The sequence below is a fragment of the Anser cygnoides genome, chromosome 4 (assembly GCF_040182565.1).
Source record: "Anser cygnoides isolate HZ-2024a breed goose chromosome 4, Taihu_goose_T2T_genome, whole genome shotgun sequence".
Taxonomy (NCBI): Eukaryota; Metazoa; Chordata; class Aves; order Anseriformes; family Anatidae; genus Anser; species Anser cygnoides.
This window is the reverse complement of record NC_089876.1, coordinates 65,805,614-65,819,825: the sequence shown is the minus strand read 5'-3', so window position 1 is coordinate 65,819,825 and position 14,212 is coordinate 65,805,614. Positions and strand designations below refer to the sequence as shown.

The 14,212-nt window shown below is 45.6% G+C and overlaps 1 protein-coding gene across 11 annotated transcripts in view; it reads right to left on the bottom strand.

Annotated features, from left to right (window-relative positions):
* The window catches only part of EPHA5 (EPH receptor A5), a 207,059-nt gene that overhangs the window by 93,639 nt on the left and 99,208 nt on the right, over positions 1-14,212 (bottom strand). For 6 of the 11 annotated variants that reach the window (XM_048073507.2, XM_048073508.2, XM_048073506.2 and 3 more), the window contains exons 4-5: positions 8,678-8,833; positions 2,172-2,507 (exon numbers count right to left, since the gene is read on the bottom strand). The exons of 2 other annotated variants lie outside the window; for them this stretch is intronic. In XM_048073507.2, the coding sequence (XP_047929464.2) occupies positions 2,172-2,507; positions 8,678-8,833 (492 nt within the window). The remainder of the gene's footprint in view (positions 1-2,171; positions 2,508-8,677; positions 8,834-14,212) is intronic. 3 more of the 11 variants (XM_066996325.1, XM_066996326.1, XM_066996327.1) reach the window with 3 other exon arrangements.

Genomic DNA, 14,212 nt, shown 5'->3' with positions numbered 1-14,212 from the left:
TTACTGGGAAGCATGTCTGATGCACGGGTTGTACAGCGAGCAAACAGGCCTGGTTCTCCTTTTGTAGGAACTTGGGGGGCGGAGGGGACAAGCCACAGAGACAACAAAATACACCACTCCTTGCTTTGGACAGAGCCTTGCACCACCCCTCTGGATGATGATCAGATTTTGCAAACACCTCCTATTGAATCAAACACGAGAGCATACACAGATGCCATTTCAGTACTACACGGTGCATTAAACACTCCTGGCTTGATCCACCACAACTCCCCCTGACTGCATCACACTTCTACCAACTGAACTTACCCACTAGCCTTACCAGGAGTTGCATTTGTCACACGAAACCCACAGGTCTACTGCCATTTCCTACCACAGACCTTTCAACACACAGCCATAGGTAATAATTGTGCAAAGGAGACATTCTTGGCTTGAGGCACAGGAAGCCAGCTCCGCAGATAAATCCGGCTGCAACTATTGGGAATTTGGCACATAACTCACGGAACAGGACCATTTCCTCACAGACTGGAGTGATCAGCGATGTATCATCTTCTCTCATGCAGCTACATTTATGGAGGTTTATGTGGATTTAACTGCATATCAGGGAAAATGTAGTGCCAGCAATGAAATGCCAATGCAAACCTACTAACAGGAAAATCTCCTTCTTCCAGCAGTGGAGTTACTGGCAGCAGCCTTTGCAGTGCAACAACAGTAAACAGCATTAGGACCACAACACCCACTGATCTGTATTAAACAGGTGCCTTCAACAGGTGTCGTACTGCCATCCACTGATTCTCCTCCTGAAGATTTCCTGCCACATCCATCAGCAGCGAGCAGCAACCCCAGCACGCCTTTATTTCTTCACCTTGAGATATATCTGAGCAATTTGTTTAACACTTCAACAACCCAGTCTAATTACCAGGACAGGTATCTGATGAAGTGCAATGCAATCACACTCTCACTGCTGGCTGCCAAGCCTGTGCACATACACCTGGGTAGCAAGAACCAAACAGAGCCCTGCTCCATCTAGCATTTTTCTGCTTTGCAGCGATGATCTGACAGTCTCCATCTGGCTGTTACTCTGCACATCACACCAGATTTCCTGGCTAAGTCTGGTCTGGAAGGAGAAGGCAAGTACTGGCTCCAGTGATCTGGCAGCACAGACCTTGTGGTCCCAAATGCCACTGGTTTCTATTCCTGGAAGGGCTCCACAGCAGACAAGTACCGCTGGAGGCCCTAAATTAAATGTCAGGAAGCAAGCCAGGTAGGCAAAGGGAGAGAACCCGAAACACAGAGCATATGAGGGACAAGGAGAGAAAGGAAACATAGGTGGGGCGTGGTTTCTGGATCTTAGAGAGGCTGTGTGATGTGCCCGGTGCGTTGATGTGCACAGAAGGAGTAGTAACCATGTTCTTTTTCTCCCATCACACTTCCAAGTGACAGAGGATAGTGGCAGCTCCTCGCCTGCCTCTGTCCAAGGCACAGGGCTTTGCAGTGCCCCAGCTGCCTGACCCCAAGGCAACAACTCTTTTCTCCCTCTGGGCTTCCAAATGGATGGCAGGCAGATCCGAGCCCTGGACAAAGGAACGAGCCCGTACACGTGATCTGTCTGTCCAAACCCAACGACACGGTATGCGATGACATCTCAGCCCTACCTTGTTAGAGAAGCAGTGACACTGTACCGTATGTCACCAGCCTGAGTCCAGCACCACAGTGAAGAAGAGGAACTGAATTTCCTGAAGTCACTCAAACCAATTTTCTCAGGGGAACTGCAAAGTTAGGACGTTTTAAACCCCTGGCATTTGGAATCCAAATTAACTCCTAGGGATTGCCCTTTCCCAATAGGAGAGGTAATTGTATTCCTTCTGGTTTAGTGGGTAGATACACTGAAATGCAAAGAAGTGGGATCTCCACATAGCTTAATGTAAAAGAAAAAGGAAAAAGCCACAAATGCTAAGTGTGTCCTGCTGGAAGGAAACATGTTGAAGACTGCAGTGATTATATCCTGTGAGACACAACCTCCCCCCTCCACCCAACACATTTATATTTGAAGAGGCCACAGTCCAGCCCTCCACGCTGGGGACTTCCACCCATTTCAACGGGAGGCCCGCACCGGGTCTGACTGGCTTGGGCTCCCCCCCCCAGACATTTCCCCGGGTTGAAGATCCACTTACCTGCCTGGTTTGTGGTTACATTTACAGAAACAAACTGCCGGGCTCCTGGGTTCTGGTCGGACACTCCATTCACTGCCTCAATTTCAAAGGTATAGTTTGTATGAGCAAGCAGATCCACCATCATGACAGAGGTGTTTTTCAGGCCGGTTTGCTGGGGGAGGTACCTGACATGACCGCCACACGCCTCGCACAGACCTGAGTGTGAGTTGCACTTCTTGCATGCAATATAATAAGACACATCTTTCCTTCCACCAGTATCAGCAGGGGGAATCCATTCCAGAAAGACACTAGTCTCGTTAACATTTGAGATGGCACTCCGAGGAGCAGAGGGGGGTCCTGGTTTGTAAAGTGAGAAAAACACATGGTAAAAACAGTATTGTCAGTCATCCTGCTCTCTACTACTCTCTAGGTTGCACAGAGCTGCCATGTTACTCAAGTGCCAAAAAGCACGCAGGGAAAATTTTCAGCAGCAACCAAAAAAACGGGAAGATGGGGATTTGAGCATTCCCACCTTACCTTAAAGGGTCTGTGTTGGGACACAGTCATCTGCAGGGGAGGATGAGACATAGGGCTGGCTTAAAACCAGCAGGAGCAGCATGTTTCACACCAGGGCATTGCCTCTGGTGCCCTCCTTGTTCTGCTTGCTAAGCGAGCTGCAAATCTTTGCTCTGCCCAAGTCACGTTGGATTAACCGGGGGCAACATTCCCGCTCCTTGCCCCACTGCTCCTATATCACTAGTTCTGAATCCTTAAAAAAAGACACACACCGATGTATCCCCACCACTTTGGTACTCAATTCCAACACTGAATCCTTCCCTCCATCCACCTGCTTCTCCCTATTAGCTCTTTGGCAACAGCAAAACCTAAGCATGGGCATCCAAATCACACCTAAGCGAGACACTCGATGGAGCCCAAAACAGATGGTGATCTACACGGGCCACTGGAAGCACAGCCGTATCTGGCTACTCCACTGCAGCCTTCTTGGTCCCTGCCAAGCTCCGAGCACCAGCACGGTTAGTTAGCCGCACCGTGTTCACGTATTTTGCCAAGCCTCCCCGCTCAGTATGTCAGCACGGCGCTGGCAAAGCTATCTGAGGAGGAACAGCTGCTGCAGAGGTATCAGAGCTCCCGCAGATGCGGCCTGCTTTCCTTCACCCTGCTGGGAGAGGCCATGGCTGGGCAAGAAAAACCACATTACACACTGAGGCCGCGGTTTCCAAAAGTGATTCCCAGTTCAGCAGCTGGCTGTGCTGCCCACCTGGAGATACATACCCTCAAGACCACTTATTTGCTTATTTTTTGACACGCACCTTTCCAAAAGCCAGGCCCTTCCTTGGATGCCTCGAGCCAGAGACACCTGACAGTGTGCCACATCACCAGGTGCTTCTGCAGCTGCTGGCACTCCTCCATGGTGGCCTCCTGCAGGACATCCTCTCTGCACACCTGAACTGCTCGTATCTCACTCGATGGCTTTGTGTTAGAAAAATCTGACCGTTTGGGCAGGGAAAGGGAAATACTGCCCCGAAGATGTTTTAAGAAGCTGTTTGTTTTATTAGACTTGTCTTGGAGATGAAGGGCTGGCTGTAGATACACCCTGAAGATGACGTGGAAGGACAGCAAGGATCTCATGCAGGAGACTCACATGGGGAAATTTATCACAGAAAACTGGGATGGATTTTAGTCACAGCATCACCAGAAGCTATACAGCAAAGACTGGGATTTTTCCAAAGAAAGTAGAGGAGTGAAGGCAACATACTGCCATCCAGTTCGAATGAAGCCGTCAAAACCCATGAGTAGCTTCTTGATATGTGCCCGTCAGCTAGCTTCATCAGCTAGAAACCCCTACAAATTTAACAGCCTGTCTTAGACCGTCATCTTCTAGTTTTGTTGTGATAATTTAACTCCATTTGTTACTTAAAATGGGCAGTGTTGCAAAACTGAAGCTACCTTATAAACCAGGAGCATTTTTCCCTATTTCCCTTTCCTACTCCCCTTTTTAAGTCTATAAAATTGGTAATGGTTATGAAACACTGCGATGATTTCAACTCAAGCTGTTCTGATTCAATGAGAAGCTCACTGCCAGAGGGAAATAAATAATCCTGATATATATATTTTGGTCAGGGAAAAGCAGTCAAAGACAAAAGCTAGGTTAGTTTAGGAAGCAGCAGATCAGCCTTGTCGGAGGCACATTTTGTTCTGTCATCTATGAATGAAAACTTTGCTAATGCGGAAACGAGGCATGTTGTGGAGTTTAGCCCCTGTAGATAGGGCTGGAAGGGGGTCCCTGCATGCCCATTCGCCTCCCAGCGAGGTGGATACAGAGAAGAGGTTCAGGAAATGCTCTGGCTGCCAGCTATCTGCGCACACATGCTGATTTAAAGTTGACAGCCTACTTGCTGCCATCCATAAAACGAAGCACGGGCTCAGGTCTCTGCAGGTTGGAGGACCAGGTGCTCAACTGCATCCGTGCCAGCAACTCCTAACTGAGCCAGGATGTTCTTTGGGACGAGGACTACAATTATCCTCCACATAATGGCTTCACAGCACTATAAATGGGGAACAAGCATTCACCAGGCACGAGACAGTGGAAGGAGCTGACACGTCCTGTCCTCGGGGCGGAGAGGGCTGTGCCACCAGGCTGAGTGTTTCCACAAGCCCACCTCTCGCAATCTGCACCGCAGGGGTCCAGCACTCTTCAGCTAATGACACCACAGTACAGCAGAAGGCAGAACTATTTTCTGTCCTGCCATACTCACACTGTTATAATGGAAACTATGAAATTCATCACGGGAGCTGTGTGGAGTTATATACGTTGCACTCAGGTGTTTTTTTTACTGGTTAAATTGCCCGATTTTTTCTTCCACTGGATGAATGCACTTTTACTGCTACCAGTACTCTAAGAGAAAAATAAAGAACTCAGGCACAAAAAAACACTTATTGGACAACGTGTCTTTAACAGAGGATAAATTATTACTTTTGCAAAGTCACCAGAGGTTTTTACTTGCTTTGTACAGCTGCTCTTCTTGAAGGTTTAAAAACATCAACTTCAGTGGAAATGCTTTGAAGCTAGTGGGACTTCATAACCTATAAAATTAGCATTCTCAAAGGGGCTCTGAGAAAGGTCTTTAGCAGTCTGCAGATATCTAACAAGACCTACTTGAAGAATCCTGAAACTGCATATGGGTAAAACTTTGAAAAATCACAGCTGGGAGAAGAAAATGGTGTTTTAGCTCCCGAAGAGGAGGGGCCCTTTATCTGCTAAGAAGGTCTGTTTTCATTGCCAAAACTCCCTTTGTCAAGGATGAATATATTAGTTCACTGATTTTTTTTTTTTAATTTGCTACTTTATGGCCTAAGAAGGCAGATTCAACATTTCTGCAGCACAATCCACTGACCAAAAGCAAATCATTTCTGAAGATAAAGATATTGGTGTTTTTCTTGATGGCCAGCAAACCTGTTGTTGGCTGACATGCACGTGTAAAAAAATAACCTGAGAAAGTTCCCCTGAGATACTAATACATATTTGCACACGCACACACAAACACTAAAGTTAATCATAACCTTTGAGAAGAGAATATTATACCAAACACTACAAAAACATCAGTGTGTCCCACCTTGTCCTATTCCCTCTATGCTCTTTGTGCCATTCCCTTTTACTCATATGTCCCCTGTATGCTCTGAACTGCAACAGGATTCTTCGTCCGAGATGAGAGGGGGGGAAAAGGTGTAACTTTGATGTTTTCATTTTAAATTGATATTTTGCAAGAACTGAAGCTAGGACGACTTAATTAAGAAGAAATCAAGCTCAATTATTTCCTGGGAGATGCATAACAATACTAAGAGAATTCTCAAATGCCTGACAGGACCAAACATTTTTTGTCTGATGGCAATAGTTTATTTGGACTGCATTACAGCACTATTAATTTAGAAACTGCCAAGCATTACTTATAAAACATGCTTAAGGAACTAGGAAAAATTAAATAAAAATATATTTGTCTTTTTCCCCCACTGTGCTCATCTGTGCAGTTGACAGTGGTTTAGCAGTTTTATTTAGCAATGCTGGTGATGGTGGTGAGATCATTGCAGCTTGGGACTGATAAGCATTCTCCTGAAATTAGGAAATTGTGATTTTATAGTTGCACCAACTGCACGGAGACTTTGCAGGTATAGAGCTGAAAACAAACACTGATGTGTTCTCTAAAATTAACTAGATTTCAAGTTGAGGGAATCCTATGAATATTATTAACTTCTGCTGTAATAAATAATGAAAACATTCACAAAACTTTCAGTATTTTCCTACCAGTCATGACTCAAGCCTGTCTTGCTTGTGTTTCAGTTCATGACAAGATGTTCCCTTGCAACTCTTGTTGTGTTGGTTTTAAAATGTTAGTGTTGCTACCTACTATTCACTGTCCCTGCTGAAATGTACTATGCCTGCAGCTGAAATGGGGTAGCACGCAGGCTCTCCTCACCACCTGCAGCAGAAATACAGCTAAATGAGGACAAAATCCCAAAAAAGGATGTTTAAGACAAGTGAGAGTGACTTAGCACTGAAACACATGGAGAGGGCTCAAATGATCCACCTTGCTTTCGGGGTAGCGAGCAGGAACGCCAGCAGAGATGCTTCAGTAACCTAAACTGCTGTACCAGCTTGCTCTGTATGTGACATAGCAGCATGCTCTGAAACAGTGGGTGACAGAAGCAGAGCAGTGCCTGGGTCAGCATTAAACCTTTCATCTGCCTCAGAAGCACTCGGTGTCCTGCCATGCCACATCCTAACACAGCTTCACACACCATGCCTGGACTTTAAACAAGCTTACAGTAAGCTTTCAAAACAAACAAAAATCAAACATTAAAACCCCCAAACAAAAACTTAAAAAAAAATAAAATAAAAACCAAGCAAACAACAACAACAAAAATCAACCTCACAATATTTGTGGCATCATAAATTACAGTCTTTACTTATAGGATTCAGACTGTGCCAGGAACATGTGGGAGAAGGGCACTCATATTCCTTGGTGTTTTATTATGTGCTTGTCATCAAGCATGGTTGTACCCCTCTGAAAATCCCACCCTATGCTCAGGTCACAGACAAGTAAGCATAAACCTCTTCCTCAGGGGTGGCAGCTTCTCCTCTGTGCTAACTCACCAGCAGGACGGTTCGGCATAACCCCTGGCTTTGGTTCTGCCTAGGCAAAAAAGCGGATTTGGGGTGGTTTTTCAGAGTTCCCCTCCCTTCCCATTTCTCAGTACCCACACTGACTAGACATCTTTCTCATTTATCTATGTGCTTTAAAGTCTTGCCACGAGGCAAAACAGACATCAGGAAGCACTGTTGTCACAGTTTTTCGAGCTGTAGCCCACCCCAGTCACCACTGTGTGAGATACTGGTACATGTACTTAATAAGCTGAGGAGTGCTTGCACGACTCGCCCCCCACCAATACCGCTTTGATCATACAGCACTAGCTACTGCCGCACTGCCTTCTCCTTCCCTGCAGCACACCTTCACCAGCCACGTGCTTCAAGTTCCTCTGGCTGACAAAGAGCAAGCCCTGAGTTCAAGGGCCCCAACTATCCTATGTCTTCTGTGCCAAGAGTCCCTTCCAGAGCAGCAGAGACCTGCTGAGGGCAGGTTCCTCTGCAAAGTGACTCTCCAGCAGGAACAGACTTTTTCTTTCCCTTTTCTGAAGTGCAAACCTGAGTAGCTAGGAAGAACAGCTGTATTCACTGGGAATACACTCAGCAGGACTAGCTGCGGGTCTACAAACTGAAGCCCTGAGTATTTGAAATATAAAGCAAACAGAACAACCAGCCTTCAAGTACAGTTGAAAGGATAGCTCACAGATGGCAGGAAAAGGGCAATGCTAGCGTTTCCAGTTCTACCTTAAACTCCCAGTTCCCCAGCTTGGTTTTTGTACCCTCCATCCCCTACACCAGGGGATAAGCTCTACATTTTTGCTGCTGGTTTGGAGAAGCATTTTACCCTGCGAAGCTTTAAGGCTGCCATGAAGAATAACCTCCTCCAGGCAGCTTGGAAAGGTAGGGCTCTCTCCCTGCTAGTCTACTGAAAATGAGCTACGAGATGATGCTAAGCAGGACCATATCTACTCTATCTACAGCTACAGTACACAAGCACTGCCGTAGTTTCTTCCACATGCGTGTGGGACACCGGTACCCGTGCATGCACCGATGCACGGGTCTGAGCGCAGTGCTGCTGGCTGGGAACGCCCCCGGTGTGATGGTAGAGCAGACTGTGAGAGATGGAGCATCATCTACTTGTTACTTAAATGCTTCCTGCGTTTAACGCCGGCTTTTGAACCAAAAGGCCTGAGTCTGTTCTTGTAACTGGGGGTATGGTGGACAAAGCCAGTGACGTTACAAGTGTGTCAGACTAACTCCAACTGAAGCCCAGAGCCTGTAAAAGCACATTAAGATCATAACGTCTAGTCACAGTAAAAGGAACAGCTCAAAAGGATTAAAAACAACCCTCTAAGCACATGCTTACTTGTACAGGCCATTGTAGGTGGGTCTGATTCCTTCCTAAAATAGTGCTCTTCACACAGGCAAGATGTGGATGCTTCATCAAGCGTGTAGCTGTGAGGGGGACATTTGCTGCAGGATGGACTGTGGGGTGAAGCTTTGAAGAACCCAGGTCTGCATACTGTGAAAAGAAGAACCACAGGCTAAGCTCTCCCATCATAAAAATTAGTCTCTTCACATTTCCTTTAAAAAACATGTCTTCAGCTAGAAAGAAAACAGACAAACACTCGCAAACTATTTGGTTTGAATATTTTAAAACAAGTCTACCCCACTAATAAACAAGGCATGCTTAAATATCTGCATGAAAAAAAGAACAAGAATCTGTTGACTGCCTCTCCCCTAGCATCTGCCTTTGCTGGATATTTATTTCCTCTGTTAAATGCATGAGAGGTAACATCTTTTGGCTCTGCTTTAGAAAACATTATTGTGTTTGGGTGTTGGTTTTTTTTTTCCATTCAGGCTTAGAAAAACAGGTAAAATACATCCTGTGGTTTTTGTTTAAAATGTTCTATACCCAGAAATCAATGTCTCAGCAAACAAATAACAATACAGTGGTTGAGGGAATCTCGAGATTGACAGTTTTAAGACATTGTGATAAGGCTACTTCCCTAGGGTTTTTTCCCCTGAAAACCTGTGATGAATTTTAAAGTACTTTATATAAGACAGATTGCTCTGGGTACAGCCTGGGAAGCGTGCTCGCCGTTCAAGACATTCCTTTCAGCTCCAATATATATGCATAATGAGGTTCAAAGAGTTTATACAAGAGATATTCATGTTCTTACAAAAGCAATATATTGGCTAAGGGTAGCTTAGGATTTTTTTATTATTATTTATTTTGATAATTTGAACTGAATGCAGTAATATCTTTTTTCCAGCCTCTTGGAACAAGCACTCTTTCACCTAAGCGAAGATCACTGCACTTACTCACCGGTGTGTGCACACAGCTACAAGCGGTGACAGTCAGAGGTTTGCATTTATTCACCTTGGCTTTAGAAAAAAGCCAAACAGACCTGTAATCATGCAGTTGGATGCATAATTACAAACCTGCAGCTACCAGGAAGAAAAACGAAGTATGGATATATCCATGGCTGGCTATTTGGATGTACTAAAGTTCCCTGGAAATCAGTCTTCCCATCTGCATTCAGACTTGCCTAGTGGCAAAGGAAAAGTGCTCACAGCAAACAAATTAGTACTGTCCCACTAACAACGCCCCAGGCAGTCACAGCAACGTCATGTGTTAAAATGCAGCCAAAAGACACGAGGAGAGTTCATCTTCCCTATAAAGTGCAGATTTTTACTATTAATCCCTTTTCCTCGAAGGACCAAGTAAGATGCTGAACTTGGCTGTACTTCCTGCAGTACCCGAGACTCTCTCTTGACATCTCCCCTTTCGCACCACTAGCTTCTTCACCAAGAGGTGAAGACAGACTCTAGCACCTCAACTCGTAACGAAACCATGCAATGTTTTGTTTGACACTAAAGCTATTCTGATTTCAGCTCCCTACAGCACGGGGAAAAAATCCCTTGGAATCAACCAGCAAGTCTCTGCTGATGAAAACCACTCGCGTAGCAAAAGGGGTGCGATCCAGGAGCACCCAATAAACCTCCCCAGACCCCACCTCCAGTTTTGCCTGGCCTGAAGCAGTTTCCCGGCTCACCACAGGCTGCAAGGTCTCAGTCATGCATCTGCTGCCACTCCATCCCTGCTCCAGGGGATGCTCCAGCTCCAGCACCTCCAACAGCCCACCCTCCTGCACCGTTCCCCAGTCTCCTTCTCTACCCACAAGACACGCAGAGAAAACGTAAGGGAAATTGGTGAATCCAAAGGTTTTAAAAAACAAATCTCCAAAATGGCTCAGCAGCCAACCATTGCTCCACATCCAGACCGTAAGCTCTGCAGGCCACAGATGGCTAAATTTATTGCAGATGATTGTTAAAGGACTTGCTGCAAGCTGCCCTCGTGTTTTATGGCACGTTCCTCAGTTTCTTACACGAGTTCACTTACATATTAGCTTCATGGCTATCTTCAGATGCTGCCCTACCTACGCAGCAGGAATTGTTCTGTGCTCTCTGGAGAATCTTCTGGGAGAGGAGACCACCAAACAGCCCCTCTTTGGCCTGCAATTTGTAAATCAAAGCCAAATCAAAACTCGCACACACAGACAATAGACGCGGGGAAATGAAAGCACAAAAACATGCAATACATAACGAGGGCAGCCCACGTCTCGTGTGTACTCGATGTAATTAGCCTTCAAAAAAGGACTTGAATTTATCTCATTACGTCCCATCAAGACAGACAGAAAATCACTAAATCATTATGGCACAAGAGTTTCCTGCGCTTGTATTGTGTGCAAAGCAGCACCTGCAGAGCAAGTCAGTTTTCCTCGACAGCTTTTCAACAAGGTGCAGTTTGTTAATGGTGGTGTGGTACATAGCTCAGCTTGCAGGGAATGCTTTGTTTTCATGAAGAAGTATACGCCAACTGATTTACAACACCAATAACCTATGTTTTCATGAGGGATGTGGAATGAAGTGAACTAGACCTCAAGAAGACTGAGGGGAGACCTCACGGTGGCCTTGGTGACGGCACGGAGCTGGGACAGGGGAGGGTCAGGCTGGGTGTTAGGGAAAGGTTCTGCACCCAGAGGGTGGTCGGGCACTGGGACAGGCTCCCCAGGGCAGTGGTCACAGCACCGAGCCTGCCAGAGCTCAGGAAGCTTTTGGACAACGCTCTTAGACGTGTGTTTTGATTTTTGGATGGTCCTTTGTGGAGCCAGGAGCTGGACTCGGTGATCCTGTTGGGTCCCTTCCAACACTGGCTATTCTGTGATTCTGTGATTTTATGTAATCTGAAGGCTCCCATGGGTCAGATATTTTGTAAACTGGATTTGGAGCAAAATAGCCTGGATTCGGGGACACCAACAGCCCGTGCCTTCCATGCACATACCTTGGGTTTTGATCCGTTATCATTCCACTTCTGACAGTCAACCTTAAAGTCTCCTCGTGAAGTATACATGATTTTATTTAAAATTACATGGGTGTCTGGGGTTTAATTTCTAATTAAATCTTATTTTAGTCTTATATTTTTATCTCACTATTTCTAATTCAATGGTTCTTCAAAGGATACACAGAACTAGCACAGTACGGCCATTCATTTAATAGCGTTCTCTCTCTTCTCAAGGGGTTGAGAAAAGGAGGAGAAATAAGACAAGCCTAAATTTCCCCATAATCTGCTGGAAGCCAGCTGACAAGAAATGAAATAGTTTCAGGTTGTTAATGACATCTGCTTCTTTCTTTCTAATATTAAAACTGATAACTCCTTAACTGATTAACAGCTGCCGACGTGTGAAAATAGTCTCTAAATGAAATTGTTTGCTGGAAAAAAAAGAATATTTTTAGATGCAGCAAACATGCCATAAACAACCTGCTGGTGTTAGGTGGGATGTGTTTCTGTTAGTAGCGCATCCATTATCAGCAAATTCATTTCACTTTTTATTTTTAGTAGCAACCACAAAAACTTGCAGGCAGAGAGCTTTAACAGCCGTGCAGCCTCTGGCTGCCGGCACACTCCAGGACAAGCCAGCAAGAGATCACTGCAGGCAAGGACAGCAGCAGGAGCTTCTTGGGACAGCAACAGCACGAGCTGATTCCTCGAACTGTCAGAAACTGGGTCTTATAACGTGTGTGGAAAGGAGAGGAATCACTGGGACTCTGACAAGACAAGCTGCCCTCTTCAAACAAGACGGTTAACTTTTATGTGCTCCATCAGTACTAGAGACTGCAAGTACCTGCAAGTTGAAAAAAGTAGGCAGAAGCAGCCAGTAACATCAAACAGCTGGTACTACTTAACAGAGATTATCTTCTGCAAGCCTTAACATCAAATGATTTGCAGCTGCAGCTCTGTAATCATCCCTGAGCTGCAGCTGAAGGCTACAAGCAACGTGCAGGGCTTTCTTCCTCTCTGGCTGCCCCATGCCTTTGGGGCACACTGGCCCTAGGTGGTGGTACCCAGCAAGCACTGGAAGCAAGGACACCACCTCCGAGCATCTCTGTGTGCCCAGGAACTTAACACATACGTGGCCACATCCGTAAGAAGCATCATCTTTAATGCAAGGAGCTCTCAGCTATCACAACATCAAATTAGCATTATACTGAACTTAGGCCTTGTTCCCTGCAGAGAGAAAAGCTAAGAAACAACCCCATAAAGCCTTGAAATCCCAGGAGAGATGAGAAAGGTCCAACCTATTACTCCCTTTGCACTCCTGTAATTCTGGAAGGATAAGCTTGCAGTGCTTAAATGCTTCAGATCAGCAAAGTGACTTTTCGTATATCCCAGAAAATAAAGCTCAAATAGGACTTACCCCTTCTCCCTTGCAGAGTACCAAATAAGTCTCTGAGGTAATCAGAAACCACCAATATAACTCATAAAGCAGTGCCACTAATCCATAAAGCTAAAGAATGAAATCTAACAAAAATTAATGAGGATAAGAACGTCTGGTCTAAACAGAGCACACGTTATCTAAAACCTGTTTCCTTCCCAAACTACCTCTTGCCCAGGAGCAAACCACAAACTCCTCCAGTTTCTCCCTCCCACGCTTTAGACCGATTTGCCTTTTCAAACTGCAAACTCCCATGGGCTGGGACCATCCCCGCATGTACGTGGAAGTGGAGCAGAGCTTAAATTACCATGGCTTTTAGAAGTGACCACAGCATGAACACACAGAAAACTCTGCCCCACAGATAAAACCGAGCTCTGCAATCCAGGCCTGAAACACCAGGAGGACATGTTATGTGTGTTCAGCAGAAAGGAGAGCGGCTCTGTAGCTCATCAACTCTGCCTTCATTAGCACATCACTCCAGCGCAGGGAATATGCCTTGAGAGTTGAAGGATTTGAGCAAAAACAAGCTACAAATAAACCAAGCCCTGCTCTAGTCTCTGGAGCTGCCGTGCCTTGAAGCGTCTGCACCAAGAAGAGGGGCCTGCTGCCTCTTAGATGTGTCCAAAACCTGAAGAAAAAGGGTTTAGCGAGGTACGTTCCTTACAATGTGGAATCAGTTAAACTGCTGAGTGGCTCCGAGCCTCAGCCTGTGCTCCTGACATGCTCTTTTACTTACACGACAAAACAAAACAAAAACACAGCAGACTGTCTTCATGTTTCCCGGCGAATATAAACAGATGATCTCTGCACTCTCCTGAAAGTATTCAGGAATTACACAGGGGGGAAAAAAGAAAGAGCCGCCAATCGAGCCTTTTCCTGCAGAATTTACAAGCAGGTTCCCAAGTGCTAATCCTGCCCTTCCTAACAGCTCTCCTTGAACTGCAGGCTGACACCAAAATTGCTGCCAAAGCTATAAAGCTATAGAAAATGTGTAAAATGCCCTGATTATATCTCCTTTATTAAGGAGATTATATCTCCTTTAGGGTTGGTCTCTCAGTCTGCAATAGCGCTACGTTGCTTCCTGCAGCACGCCTTAGGGATTTGAAGGGAATTAAATAAAT